This window comes from Hippopotamus amphibius, chromosome 2 (assembly GCF_030028045.1).
Source record: "Hippopotamus amphibius kiboko isolate mHipAmp2 chromosome 2, mHipAmp2.hap2, whole genome shotgun sequence".
In the NCBI taxonomy this organism is placed as follows: Eukaryota; Metazoa; Chordata; class Mammalia; order Artiodactyla; family Hippopotamidae; genus Hippopotamus; species Hippopotamus amphibius.
The window spans coordinates 10,245,145-10,259,208 of NC_080187.1; the positions used below are offsets into that span (position 1 = coordinate 10,245,145).

The window sequence follows — 14,064 nt, forward strand, 5'->3', positions numbered from 1 at the left end:
AAAGGACTGTTAAGGGCCCACGCAAATTGATGGTTTTGTTAAACTTTGCACAGCAGTATAACAGCTGACGATTATCGAGTGCTTATTATGTCCTAGGCATTGTGTTCCGCAGAATCTCTGCAATTACTCCATGGTTTAGATCAACGAACTTGCCCAGTGTCACAGAGCTTTTGTAAAAGAGCCAAGATTTTAACCCAAGTCTTTCCAACTCCAAAACCCACACTTTAATCACCACATGTCCACCTTCTAGGATTAGATAACAGCAGGAACAGAGATGCTTACACTTTGCTTTTGTTTTGAGCAGTGAGTTTCAGTTTTATTTGGGGACCTTACTGTCTCCCCTGGGAGACGGACTCTCAGATAGCTCCAAGGAACTGCTCTGAAGAGGTACGGGAGGAGCCGGGATATATATGAGTTCTTTGGCTGGCAATTACAAGCAGTCATGCAGACATCTTGGTAAAGATTATTGCTAATCACAGAAAACGGGTATATCAAGATGGTTACACTTTGAACAGCCTCTCTCACACCAGACGTGTCCTCCTTTGGCTGGTAAAGATTTGAAGCCGATATTGTTGAGAGCCTGTGCTCTCAGAACTCCAGGGTCAGGCAAAAAGGAAGCATTTCCTTTCCCTAATTGTAGGCAGAGCCGCTTGCTCCTCAGCTGACGGTTGTTTAGGCGCTGTTACTCCTAAGAGGATGAAGGGCTGCCGCTTCTGTGTGTCTGGTGTCCTTAACATGCTTTGAAAATTAGTCCTTTCCCAGGCTTTGCCTTTAATTTCTGATTCTAGCTGACACCGTCATTAATGGTCTTGTGCAAGCTTTCTGTCGACTTGAAGACTACTGTGTAAAAGTGGTTTTGCTGTCCTATCAATAATGGTCATAATTTCCCCCATACTCTCATCAGCAGTGAATTGAGTCTTGCAGCAAAGAAATGGAAACCCCAGTGCAGTGGTTTTAAAGTGATTTGTCTTGTAGACGGAGTCTTATTTCAGTAAAATCAGGTCAGTGCAGCACTGCTGGGTCAGATGTAAGTCTGATACAAATTAGTTGGAGGAAATGGATCATTCCAACCTTAGGCTATTTTTAGCTTCTGTAGCTTTTTAATATCTCTTTTCTTTATTTACATTTGCTTTAATAAAGTTTAATCACCATTGTGTTCTCAGTTTCAACCGAGCCTTTGATAAAAGGAAAACATGCTGCCTCCCCACCCCATAGAAGCAGCCTTCCCTTCACAGTTTTGGGGTTTGCTCCAGTTATAACATTGTTTAAACACTTAAACCCACTCCTGCGCATCCTGTGGCCGGCCCCCTTTCTGGGGTTTGTTTATAACACAAACTGGCCCCTTGACCAGTCTGTTCTTCATTGCTATTGAAAGTTAATGGGGGCAAAATTGCATTCCGAAACACTTGAACCTGAAGTGGCCAGGGCCGAACTTAGTTGATCTCTGGTGATCGGTTCAATTTAGTTACGATTTTTTGCCATTAGGCTGGGACTGAATGATGGTGATTTGGTTGAGACCAAATGTCTGAAGAAAATTGGCTCTCTGATAAGAGTGCTGTTATCAGAGGGGGCTACCTTCTCATTTACATTTAGATGAGTATTGATTATTTATTTACTCAGAGAAGTGAGATTCGTTTCCAATCTTATCTTTCTCGTCTCTGCTTGTCAGCAGAAAGAGAGATAGAGCTCCTGACATCAGGCCAAGATAACAGCACTTTGTAGTAAAGATAAAAGTTGGAATGGGCCTTTTTCTAGTCTTGACTGAAAGGATAAGTTTTAAAAATTAGAACTGATGGGTCATGCTTTCAAAACCTTTCCTGAAGGTTTTGCAGTTTAACTAGGCAGGAGAATTGGTTTATTGGAACAGCTTTGGTCTTTCTTCTTTTGTAATAGGAATGGTATTTAATTTGATTATATTCGGCTGTTTCACTGAGAACAAATGGTGTATTGGCTCAGAAGAGGATAAAGTGTGACCTTATTGTCATGTCAGCGTGTTCCTTTTTTATTATTTAAATTCCAAATTATCCAATCCAGGCCTCAGAGGGTCTATAAGCTACAGTGGTTATCACTTGAATATAATTCAGTGCTTATATTATGATCAAACAGAAAATGATTATAGTCACCTCTAGAGGAAGAGTTATAAGCAATGGAGCTGACACTACATGCAAACATTTGAGGATAGCTGGTGTGGGGTCTGAGCTCTGATATTGACAGCATCGGCTTGTGGGTGATGGCTTTGGCTCAGTGAGGAACTTGGGATTCAGCCGGCCCCTGCCATAGAGCAGACAACACTGGGCACCGCTTGCCTCAAATGGGTCTCCCTGCCACCAGTCTTCTCAAGCCCACTGTTGACAGTGCCACCAGAAGTGTACCAAAATATAAAGCTGATTATGTCACTCCCCTGCTCTGTTAGCATCTCTGTTGCTTATAAGAGAGAATCTAGACTTTGACCAACAATCTGGGCCAAGCATCCCAGTCTCAGCTTCCCATTGAACCCCACAGAGCCTGGCCCTTTCCACGCTGAATTTCCCTTGGTCTGCCTGGGCTCTGCAGTACCCCTTTGCCTTTGTACATTCTGTTCCCTCTGTAGGAATGCGCTACTGCCCCCTTCTTCTCCCAGCTCCCCGACCTCCTTCAAGACTCAGTTCAGATGTTTCCACCTCAGAGAAGGAAAATTCATTGTCCCCTCTCCTGTATTCCCACCATGCCTTGTCCTTGCCTGGGGAAGAGCACTGACTGGGGCTCTTTGATAATTTTATCTACTCGTGTGTGTCTTGCCACCTCCCCCAGCCTACTTGAGGTCAGGCATCATTGATTATTCATCTCTGTGTCTGGGACATTGTTGATACCCCTAAAATGTGTGTTAGATGAATGTATGGATGGCATTGTAACACCACATATCTTTTGATATCTGTGCTGCCATGGTTTGTTTAGTGGGTTCTGACAGTTACTCATCATTTTTAAACTGTATTCATGGATCGGAGACACTAAGGAACTTTAGGAATCCTGGCTGCTGAACAAATCTCTAATCTTAAAAATGCTGCTTGTAGCTTAAAAGCAAGCTTGTTTAAATAGACCTGTACACCCTCCCACCCCGCACTCCTACCCTGGACACACATGAGAAAGGATATAGACATCTGCTCTGATGTCAGCAGTCACTGAGTTCATCTAATCCTCACAGCAACCTTCTCATTTTACAGATGAGAAAATATGCAGAGATTAAGTAACTTCCCCAGAATGCATAGTGAGAGGGTGCAGACAGTGGAGTTTTCTACTCAAAACCCAGCTTTTCCTCTTATTTGCTCATACTTAACTTTTTCTGGCTACAAGCAGCTCTAAACTGATGAATGGAAAATAGCTGACATGAAGGCATATCTGTGAAAGTGTTCAGGCTTTTCCTTTATCATTTTCCAGATAGGTGGTCCTCTAACTTGTTCCGATGCTCAGCAATAATAATGATAGGTTAATTCATTTTTATCCCACTTCAATCTGAAAAGCAGTTGAAATAGATACACTAATGGGATAAAAAAAAAATGCATGAATTGAAAAACTACATGAAAGAAAAGGAAAATAAAGGTCCAGAGGATTAACTGACACAGAAATGTGTGTCCAGTCATCACACATTTAGTGCTGAGCTTCATCATGGGCAAAGGAGAAAGGAACACAGTATCAGTTAGTTGCAAGATTTATATTAAACTGTCTAAAGGTACAAAACAAGCCAGTTGCTGGGAGGAAGTACAGCTTTTCCTGATAGGGAGGTTTGAAGGAGGTTTCTCCCATGGGTCTTTAGAAATCAGATGCAGAGTGATGGGTCTATAGTATGGCTTCTCTCTCTTCAGGCTTCTGCCCTTGCTTCCTGTTAGATTTCAACTCTCAGTTGGCTCCCAGCTGTTAAGGAATGGCATGCCAAATGCTTTTATGTTTCGGTCAAGGATTAAAGAAAAGGGATGGAGGAAGCTGAACTGAGCATATATCCACCATCCAACAGATAATACAGATTTTCTTTGAAACTTATGTGCTAAGATATTTGCCTCAGGTTTACAAAATCCCATAAAAATCCTGCTTGGGTATTATAACTTGGAACCCTCCCAAAGTGCCCAGAGCAGTATTTTGTTCCTAGACCATTCGGTGACATGGTTTTACTGCAATAAATACATCATCGGAGTGCCCAAGCAGTTTTTTTTGTCGCTGCAGAGTAACTGCTTCCCAGAATCTTCCTTTTGTGTTCCCCTCTGCTGTGAAGGAGAGTGTATGTGTAGCTCCATGAGCGTCTGTGACATTTTAAAACCTCTTTCCAAAGGGTGGATGTTGCTTTGAGAACTATGTCCAATTTGGTGTGAAAGAGCCTCTTATATTGTTATATAATCATTTCTGTGGCAAAAGTATGTTAATAGAAACTGACCTCACAGCTTGTGTTCATAAAATGGCTTTTGGCTGCTGCTATTTTCTCTCCTCCCATGTCAGCTGCCTGAAAATTAACTCAGCATTTGATAGAAACTATTGTTCGATGTATAGTAGTTGTTTTATTTATATATATATGTGTATAGTCATCATAATCTTGATTGTCATCAACAGACATTGATTAAGAACTTGCTCATGAGTGAGGCCCTGTGGTCTGTATGTAATATGTAGACTGCGGGCCTGGGCCGTCCTAGGTATGAATCCTAGTTCCACCACTTCCTGTGGGACATCAAGTTATTTAGCCCCTGTAAGTCATGGTTTCTTCCTCTGTAAAATGGAATTCGTACTCTTTTCATCCTAACATGACAAAGAGTAAATGAGATGATCTTTATAAAAGGCCTGGTTGTTAGTACCTGGCACATAGTCGCCCCTGTTCTGTTATGATCCCTTACAAAAGTTTGATAATGTGAGTGGTGGTGATGATGGCTGAAAACTTAAATAACACTATTAATGTTCTAACTGCTTTACAACTGATAACTTATTGAATCCTCAGACAGGCCTATAAAGTAGGTGCTATTATTATCCCCATTTTATAGATGAAGAAACAGAGGTTAAGTAAGTTGGCCCAAAGTCATACAGCTCAGTTTCTCACCCAGGACTAGACCAAGACAGTCTGGCCCCAAGTGCATGCCCTTAATCATCAGGCTGCATTGCTTCTCATACATACCCTGCCTCTCCTTACACAGTGTGACCTAAAGTTATCAATCTGGCCTTTTCAGGGAAAAACATGTAAAATAATCTTTCTCTGTGAAATATCCAGTGTTTGGGCAAGAATTAGGAGAGAAATTGAGATTTGGAATAGGCAGTTTTCTACTTGGGTCTAGATCTCAAGCCTCGTCTACAGCTTAACTACCCTGCCTTCCCCAGAGTTAAGACCCATCCATCCTTTGCTAATTTCAGAAGTGGGTTTCTAAGTTGTTCTTTAGCGTTTGTGGAAGACCATGGAGTACCGAGAGCAGATGATGGTGCTCAACATTTTAGTTACTTAAAAAACTGAGTGTACATGGGAATATTCTGAAAGATGGGGAGAGAGTCTTCCTGGATGGATGGAAAAGATAAGGTGATTCTGTCTTCATAAGGAACCAGGATACAGCCATAGCATGGGATATTTAGCATGTGTGAATTTCATTAAATCATTTATTGTAGAAATGAATGTATAGAAGCCACAAGTTAAGTAATTTAGAACCAAAATGAATCCATGAATCTACAAAAAATGTATACTTATGATATAAACTGTGGCTTTTTATAATTGGTCAGTAGTTTATAGTTTGTAAAAGGAAGAAAGCTTAAAAATACATAGGCTTTAGGACCAAAGACCCTTGGGTTTCATTTCCCCCTCCTGCGTGATCTTAGGCTAGTTACTTCACCCTGCCAACCTTCAGGGTCCCAGTCTGTCATATGAGGGTAATAATATCTGCCTCTCAGAGTTGCTGTGAGGATTCAGTAAGGTAACATACCGAGAGTGCTTGGTGTATAACGGTCATGCAGTAATTGAGAGTCATCATAATACAAGGCGTCAAGGAGAATATCCTAAAGCTACTTTTAGGAAACCAACTATTTTAGTAGAAATATCTGCAAAACCCAAGAAACAAGAAAGTAAATACGGAATGGTGACACTTGTGGCTTAGAGAGTGATGCAGGGACTTGTGTTTAGGGCTAAAGGACCCTTCCTAGTCCTTGCTGCCTCCTCTGGTTTCCCTCATCCACGTTTCCCAGGCAACCAGAGACCAAAAGTAAAAAGTGTACAGAGGAAACCAGCCTGAAGTACACTCTGATGTGGCCAGCCTTCGGCTCCCAGAATCAGAAAAGGATGGCTTGCTTACCATCCAGTTGTCAGGTAGGCAAACAGCTCTAGACGCCCAAAATCCTATATGCTGTGCTCAAAGAGTGAGCACGCCAGGTTGCAGGGTTACTTAAGATGAAAATATTGATCCATATAAACAGATCATGTCTAGTTTTGATTAAACTGTTGCAAATGAAAGACCCATTGCAGATGCCACAGTGTGTGGTAATTACAGTATCCTCAGAAAAATGGCATAGTAAGAAATTGGAGGACTTATAAGTATGTATGATGTTTTTAAAATGATAAAAGTAAAAAAAAAAGGTGGGGTTGGGGGAGTTCCCCGCCAGTCCAGTGGTTATGACTTGAGCTTTCACTGCCATGGACCTGGGTTCGATCCCTGGTCTGTGAACTAAGATCCCACAAGCTGTAGCACAGCCAAAGGAAAAAAAAACTGTAAAAGTAGGCTTTATTTAAGTAATTATAGGGAATTTGAAAAATATAGGAAAACACTAAGGAAAAATAAAAAAATTCATTATCCCACTATTCAGTATAACTACTATTCACATTTTGGAAATAACCTTCCAGTATCTCCCCTCCCCCAATGACTTTACGTATATTTTTCATAATTATAATCGTCTTACAAAAATTTTGTTATAATTTGCTGTTTTCATAAGATAGCATATTGTAAATGTGTTTGATAAAATCAAATACTTTTGCAGCATCACTTTTAATATCTTCGTGGTATTTCATGATATTTTGTGTAACCAATCTCCCTGTTGCTCGATCTGGGTTATTCCCAAATTTTGACTGTCATGAAAAAATGAATTATAGCTAAACTTTGTACTCGGATTTCACTGTGAATTTGTAGGAGTGGATGTCAGTGGGTATACACTATGTTGCTGGAAGATACTAGGGGTGGGACAGTTGGAGATTAACAGGCCAGTGTTTTAGAAAGCAGCTCTCCAGGTTCAGGGGTGGCTCTCTTCTCTCTAATGGGCTGAAGCTGCCCACAGCTGTGAAAGGTGGGTGTTGTGGGTGGGGGGAGACAGGGGTGGGGCCGGAGAAAGGGATCATAGGAATCTCTCACCAGCTAAGTTTTCTGAAAGTTCAGCTGGGCATGATTCAGTGATTACTGCCACCAGTGAGTATGAAAGCACGCAGTGATGGGCAGCAAGCACACTCGGTAATTGACAAGTGTTGGCACCGACAGGTGATGGGCAGTGGAGACTAAGAATTATCTGTATTTCCATGCCTTTATTTGCTTAATTTTTTGAAATTAAAATTTTTTGAACCTTCTTGACATGAATACAGTGTATTAGAGTTTGTAAGAACTATGTAGACTTCTGAGCATGTATTTCCTTAAATAGTTGTATATCTCTTGAGCATTGTTAACTTAGTGAAGGTTTAAAACCTGTAAGTAGTGTAAAAAGGACTGAATGTGTGTAAGAACTCAAATAATTGGCAGAAATGTTAATGAAATACCAATTAGAGAAAAGATCAAATATACCGTGAAACTGAACTGAAACAAGGCTGCAGGTGAACGTAGAGCACGGGGGAGAATGACTTGAGGTGAGTGAAATGCCGCAGACGGAGGAAGGAGAAGTGTTGGATGTGAATAATCAACAAGCTGACGACACATCTAAAAATATGTCTTCCGCCTGGGAGCCCTGCACGGCCTCTGATGCTTCTTCAGATCTCTCACACCTCCCCTGTCTGACCAAACTCGCCTTTCATCGTCAAAATAATGACAGTTTCTTACACCTCTAATCTTTTCAATAACCATTAACAACAGAAGCAGTCTTTTGAATCCAATCATTGGACCTGTTAGGTGTTATCTGAGAAGAACAAGATTGTCATTCGGTTTGACAAAGAAATACATGAATAAATGTATAAAATGCCCCAGTGTTTTAAGATCTGCCAGGACCCCTTTGTGATGTAGGGTACCTAATACTCCGGTTTTTCAGTATTATTGAACCTGTGCCTCTTGTGTTTTCATAAATATTTCAACAGAAACATGAATCAGCAGCCACTATCCTTCTGTCACCATAACCCAAAAACCTGGAATTTATTTTTTAACCGCACGTGCTTTTTAAAAGAATTTTTGCCTTTTGGGGCTGTCACCACATTCGAGTTCTAAACATACCTTATTCCTGCTTATAGTTGGTTATTCATTATCATATAATAATTATTAATAAATAATTTTGTAAGCAGTATCTCCTATGAGGCAGGTGCATTACTAAGTAAGTGTTTTTCCTATGTCATCTCTAATCTTCACAATAATCCTTCAAGGTATAAGTATTTCCACATTACATATTAGGAAACAGAGATTCAGAGAGGGTAGGGGACCTGCTCATATCTGGGAAACCATTGTAGCCACATTGTGATTCCAAGTCAGTCTGACTCAAAAGCCATCTACCTCCCATCTTGTTTTGGGGAGAACTGAGCAAAAATAGGCCTGATAATAGAGTAGACAAGCGTGTGAAACCTGGTGGGAAAAAAAACTCAAACTCTTCCATCTTGGATCGCTAGACCCCAAACAGGCTTCAGTGTTTTCCTAATGCTTTATCAGCTTTTTGCTGGCGTGTGGTGTTTTTCCAATGTTAAATTCACTGTTTCAGACTGCTTCCCCTCCTCCTGCCCCTTTGATCTTCCAGGCCCCCAGTACCGCCTGGAGAAGCAGAGTGAGCCCAACGTCGCCGTGGACCTGGAGAGCACTTTGGAGAGCCAGAGCGCCTGGGAGTTCTGCCTGGTCCGCGAGAACAGTACGTTGGCCTCCTCGCTCCGTGCCTGCTTTGTCCATTGCAGCCTGCTCAGAAGTTCTGTGTTTGGGAACACTCACTGGTCTGGCCTCCCTAGGCATATTTGAAGTGACTTTGTTTTCTAAGGCAGACCTCAGCCTTCATGCCAGAAGTGTATCCCAGAGTGAAATGATTGATTTCATGCTTCTTGGGAAAGAGTGTGCATCCTGTGTAGCCCTCTGTGATTAATATTTATCTGTTAAACTGTATCTTCCTAAGTTAGGAACAGTCCTGGAAACAGCTTAGAAATATGAGGCCTTTTCTGTGGCAAAGGCTATTTTGTATATAAAGCAACTGGCCCTGGCAGTATCACTGTTCAGTCATCAAGTTTTAGAAAATTCTGACCATTTCCACACTCTTGGCCAGAGGCAATGCAGTGGTTCCTAGTGCTATGTAGAAAGCCTCTTTGAAACTTCAGTTAATTTCTTTCATTCTCTGTTTAGAGTTTCAGACTTGTGAATTTTGGCTGTTCCTCTCCTCTGTACCCCCACTGACTTACGGGGCAAGTGACATGTGATCACAACAGCCAACTCTGCATCGTTCCTGCTTCAGGGCTTCTACACAGGCAGTTTCTTCTGTGTGGAACACGTTCCCCCATTCTGGTTAACTTTCTCATCCTTCTTCTCAGTTTAAATGTCACCTTGATAGAGGCCACCTGTGATCTCCCTGTCCCCCCATTGCCTAAACCCAGTCCGTCCCTCCTTTGGGTCCCCTGTTATATTCCATCATAGAGCTACTACTTTTTCTTCATTGTATATGTTTCTGTTTATTTATTTTTCCCAATGATTGTTTGATGTCTGTCTCTCCCACTAGATTGTCAAGTCTTGGAGGGTATTCCTTACCCATACCAGGTTCATTAATTCAGCAAATAGTCACTCATCACCTCTTATGGGCCTTGTCCTGCATGTAGGCACTCTGTAGTGGATTCTGTTTCAAAGTGTTGACTCCTGTTATAGGAATAAGATAAAATGTTATTTGTTAGGATCTTGGAATATATTTTGGATATATAACACTTACACATGCAAAAACTTTTCAGATAACAAAGTATCTATGGTGAAAACTTTTAGCCTCTCTTCTCTGCCCTAATTCCTCCCCTGGAGACAACAGTTGTTCCCAGTGATTTTGGTATCTTTCCAGGGATCATCTAAGCATATGCAAGCATATTCTGTATATGTACATGAATATACCCACACAAAGACATATACACACACATACATATACACACATATTTCCCCACTTTTAAAAACAAATGGTAGCAAACTGTCATTAGTGTTCTACATTTTTCTTTTATCGTTGTAACAATGTCACATAGAGAGTGCTCCATATTCTACATCAATCCATATATTATTCCATATATTAATTTACCTTTTTCTTTTTAAACTGCTGCATAGTATTCCACAGTATACTGTGATTCCAAATTTAGATGTGTTTTGGGTTTTGGGGGTTTTTTTTTTCCCCCTTTTAAGATAGGGTGCAACTTTCTTACACTAGGAAAGAGAAGCTATGAGGATTGGTGGATAAAACTTTGAAATATGGGCTCTTATTCTCACTCCACTTCTAAGTATGAGCATAGTCTTAATTAAGTTGTATGACCTCTGTCGGCCTCAGCATCCTCATCTTAAAGGATTTGCAAGATACTTTCAGTGCTTGCCTTTGAGTCAAAATCACTTTGTTAGTGAAAGAAGACCATACCGGCATTTACAGTGTATGCCAGGCAGTGCACAGTTTGGAATCAATAGAATAATGTAACTAGTCTTTGTAAAATGGAAGTAAATTATAAAAACAAATTATTCTTTTTATAGAAGAGGTTTTTTAAATTTTTTAAGTAGGAATTTCAATCAAGAACCCATATTGTTCCCCAGTAGCTACCTAGTAAGAAGTTGGATTCAGACAAAGAAAAATATTTCAAAATCAGATTTTTTTTTTAACTTCTGTTGCTGTATTTGATCAGGACAGGCTTACTATCCTTAAAGCCATTTTAGAAGAGAACTAAATTATGAGCATCTTTTATGCAGTGTTTAAGAGAATATGCTATCAAGCCAGACTGCCTTAGTTCATATTCTGGCTCTGCCACTTCATGGCTCTGTGACCTTGGACAACTTACTTAATCTCTCTTAGGTAGTTAATTTGCCTTCATAAGATTGATGGGCGGATTCATAAAGCTCTTAGAACAGTGCCTGGCACATAATAAACACTCAATAAATATGAACTGTAATTAATAAATAACAGAAGAGCAGCATTGTGTGGCTCGTAGAGCAGATGAGGCATGAATGTGGAGGTCTGGAGTCATGGAACTGTCAGGGCCCCCATGGAGGTGTGCAGCGGGGAAGGGAGTGATGCAGAATGGAGGAGGGGCGGGGGGGTGGGAGCCAGGGCAAGTGTATAAGTCTGTGTCACAGGACCAGAGAACTTAGAGGTGGGGTACTTTCCAGCAAATGTGCTTTGGTGTCCCAGAAGAGGTATACCTGTAAGTAAAAGCATTTGATTGAGAAGACTGCCATAAGAGTAGAAATAAGCTTTCAGTTTTTCTTCCACAGAGGGACAGGGCATGGCTTTTTATACCAACTGCATCAAAAGATGTTTTTTTAATTATTCAGGCCTTCTATTGTAAGGCATCATGCTAAACATTTTGCTCTCTCTTGTATTCTAATTGTGGAGAGAGGTCGTGACTTGCCCACGTTACCTAGTCAGTAAGTGATAGGACCAGAATTCTAAGTCAGCTATCTGACTCTAAAGCCCACCCTGAGATTATTGATGAAACAAACTAAATTTTCAGTCCTAAGAAGGGTGATGACAATTGTCTTTATACACTGTGAGAGAAGCTTGCAAATGAATCTAATATGACAAGAGTTTATGCCTAGGGACTGAGAGGTAACATTTGTGCTTGAATCTTGGCCTAAATAAGAAAATGACAAGCCAAAGTCCTTGAGCTTTCCAGTTTGGATCCTAGTCTGATAATCTACTACATCCTTCAGCCAACTGTCTGCTAGAAGCTGGAATCAGACCAGGAGGAAACCCAAGTACATTATGGAGAGTCAGATGTAACATTAGAAGACTTCCATTCTTGTCCAAGTGTCTATATAAATCCTGGCACCAAACTGAACCTCAATTTCCTTTTCTGCCAAATGTTGCTAGTGACCTTTTCCTTTACCCACTGTTCATATGTGGGTAGCCCATCCAGAGCCTTAGAAGAAAGATGCAGCGTGAACCAACCTGTTGTTTCCACAGCTTTCAGAGAGAAACTCCCATTGTCAGGGCTAAAATAGACCTAAAATTGAACCGGCTTTATGGAGTGCCACAAGTATCAGACACTGTGTCAGACACTATCTTCCCTATTTTATCACTCGCTAGTCTGCCCACAGAGTAGGTCAGCATGGTGCTTAAAGCACAGTCTTTAGAATGAGGCAGACCTTGGGTGGACACTGCAGCCTCTGACATCAGACAAATCATGTCACCTCTCTGAGCCTGTTTCCTGTGTAATGGAGGTGACTGAATCTATTTCACAAAGTTGTTGTGAGGATTAAATGAGATAGAGGCGCTGTTGTTATTAGGCCAGTGTTGCCATCATCTTTATCTTATAGAAGAAGAAACGGAGGTTTTAAGGGAGTGATTTGCTCCTGGTCACATGAATAATCATTAGGGGGCCTAGAAAAATGTGTCTTCCATCCATTAAGTCTAGTGAAAGAGATGAATCTAATTATTTTGTTTCCTAAATAGAAGTTGCTATAGAAAGAGGATTCAGTTCTTTAAACATCAGTTTAATCTCCTTTGATCTCCTTTCCTTTTCAAGGATACCTTCCATTATTTCAGTACCTTAGTGAAGTTGCCTTAATTTAAGGCTATACTGAGGAAGAGCTTCAGCTCGAGGTGGGCAGTCACCCAGATAGCTGGACTGTGGCAGGAGAGTGTATCTCTGGGTCTCAGTTTGTGGGTGTCCTCTTTCACCTCCTTTAGTTTCCCCTTGAAGACCCAGTACAGGAGGCAACTCCTCCTAGAAGCCTTCCGAGACCACCTGGCTACCATTCCCTGGGCTCTGGTAGAGTCCCTCTCCTTACCCCTCTCTGATCACTGATTCCACTAGACGGGTTTGCCCGCACCCACTCTGGACTGTGACTACCCATCCCCACTCACCAAGGGCAGGGACTGGGTCTGAGATCCCCCTACATCCCAGTGCCTGTGGCCAGGTGTGGTTCATTCCCTGGGAGGGAGCCTCCTGAGTCCCTGGCATCACCAGGCTGCTCGCTAGGGCTCTGAGGGGCAAGTATGTGATGTTGTTTAAAAGGGACTTGGGCTTTGGGTGAGCATCTTTAGGTATAAGGGTTTCTTTGCAGTGGTACTTGGGATTCCGCCCTCCCCCCACTCCCCACCAGTGTTATTAAATAAAAAAGCAACTGTAGACAGTGAATGATTGCTTATCCTGGTGTGTTTCCATCTCCTCTTCGTGGTGCTTATTCTGGAGGGCCAATCCCTCCTCCCTTGTGTGCTCTGTGCCAGCCCTGGAGACTCCCTAGTGGTTCTACTTGGCTTCTGGAGGGTTTGCCTTCTTCAGTTACAAATTACTAATCTCTCCAATTTCTATCAGGTGACTTAAGTACCAGGGCTTTAAGCCTCTTTTATTATACCACATCAGCAGTCTTCAAAAGCAAAAAAAAAAAAAAAAAGTGATCCTGCAAGTAAACTCTGTTTACAAATGGAAATGACTTGTGGTATTCATGGTATATGTTTTAGGTTGAATTACTGCTGAAAGCTAGTTACATGTCTGGCTCTGGTGAGGGCGCTGGGGGGAAACATGTTCGTGGTAAGGAATTGTTGTATGGATGAGAGTTTTTTCAAGTAGGTATTGGATAATAGCTCCCTGCTTGCGGCACACTAACAGCATTTAAAAGAAACAGAAATGTTATCCCTGATGCCAGAATCCCTGTGTGTCTCTACCTCTTGATGACTGGTTGGTGTGGGCTGGTCTGCAGCGTGTTGTAGGGGAAAGGCAGGATGTTTGGAGGCACAGCATGACCTTAGGCAAGT

General features: G+C 41.5%; 1 protein-coding gene across 2 annotated transcripts in view; it reads left to right on the plus strand.

The window, feature by feature from the left end:
* The window catches only part of MAPKAP1 (MAPK associated protein 1), a 241,904-nt gene that overhangs the window by 173,425 nt on the left and 54,415 nt on the right, over window positions 1-14,064 (plus strand). The window contains exon 8 of one of the 2 annotated variants that reach the window (XM_057721638.1): window positions 8,899-9,006. The exons of the other annotated variant lie outside the window; for it this stretch is intronic. Within the exon in view, the coding sequence (XP_057577621.1) occupies window positions 8,899-9,006 (108 nt within the window). The remainder of the gene's footprint in view (window positions 1-8,898; window positions 9,007-14,064) is intronic. 2 annotated transcript variants of the gene reach the window in all.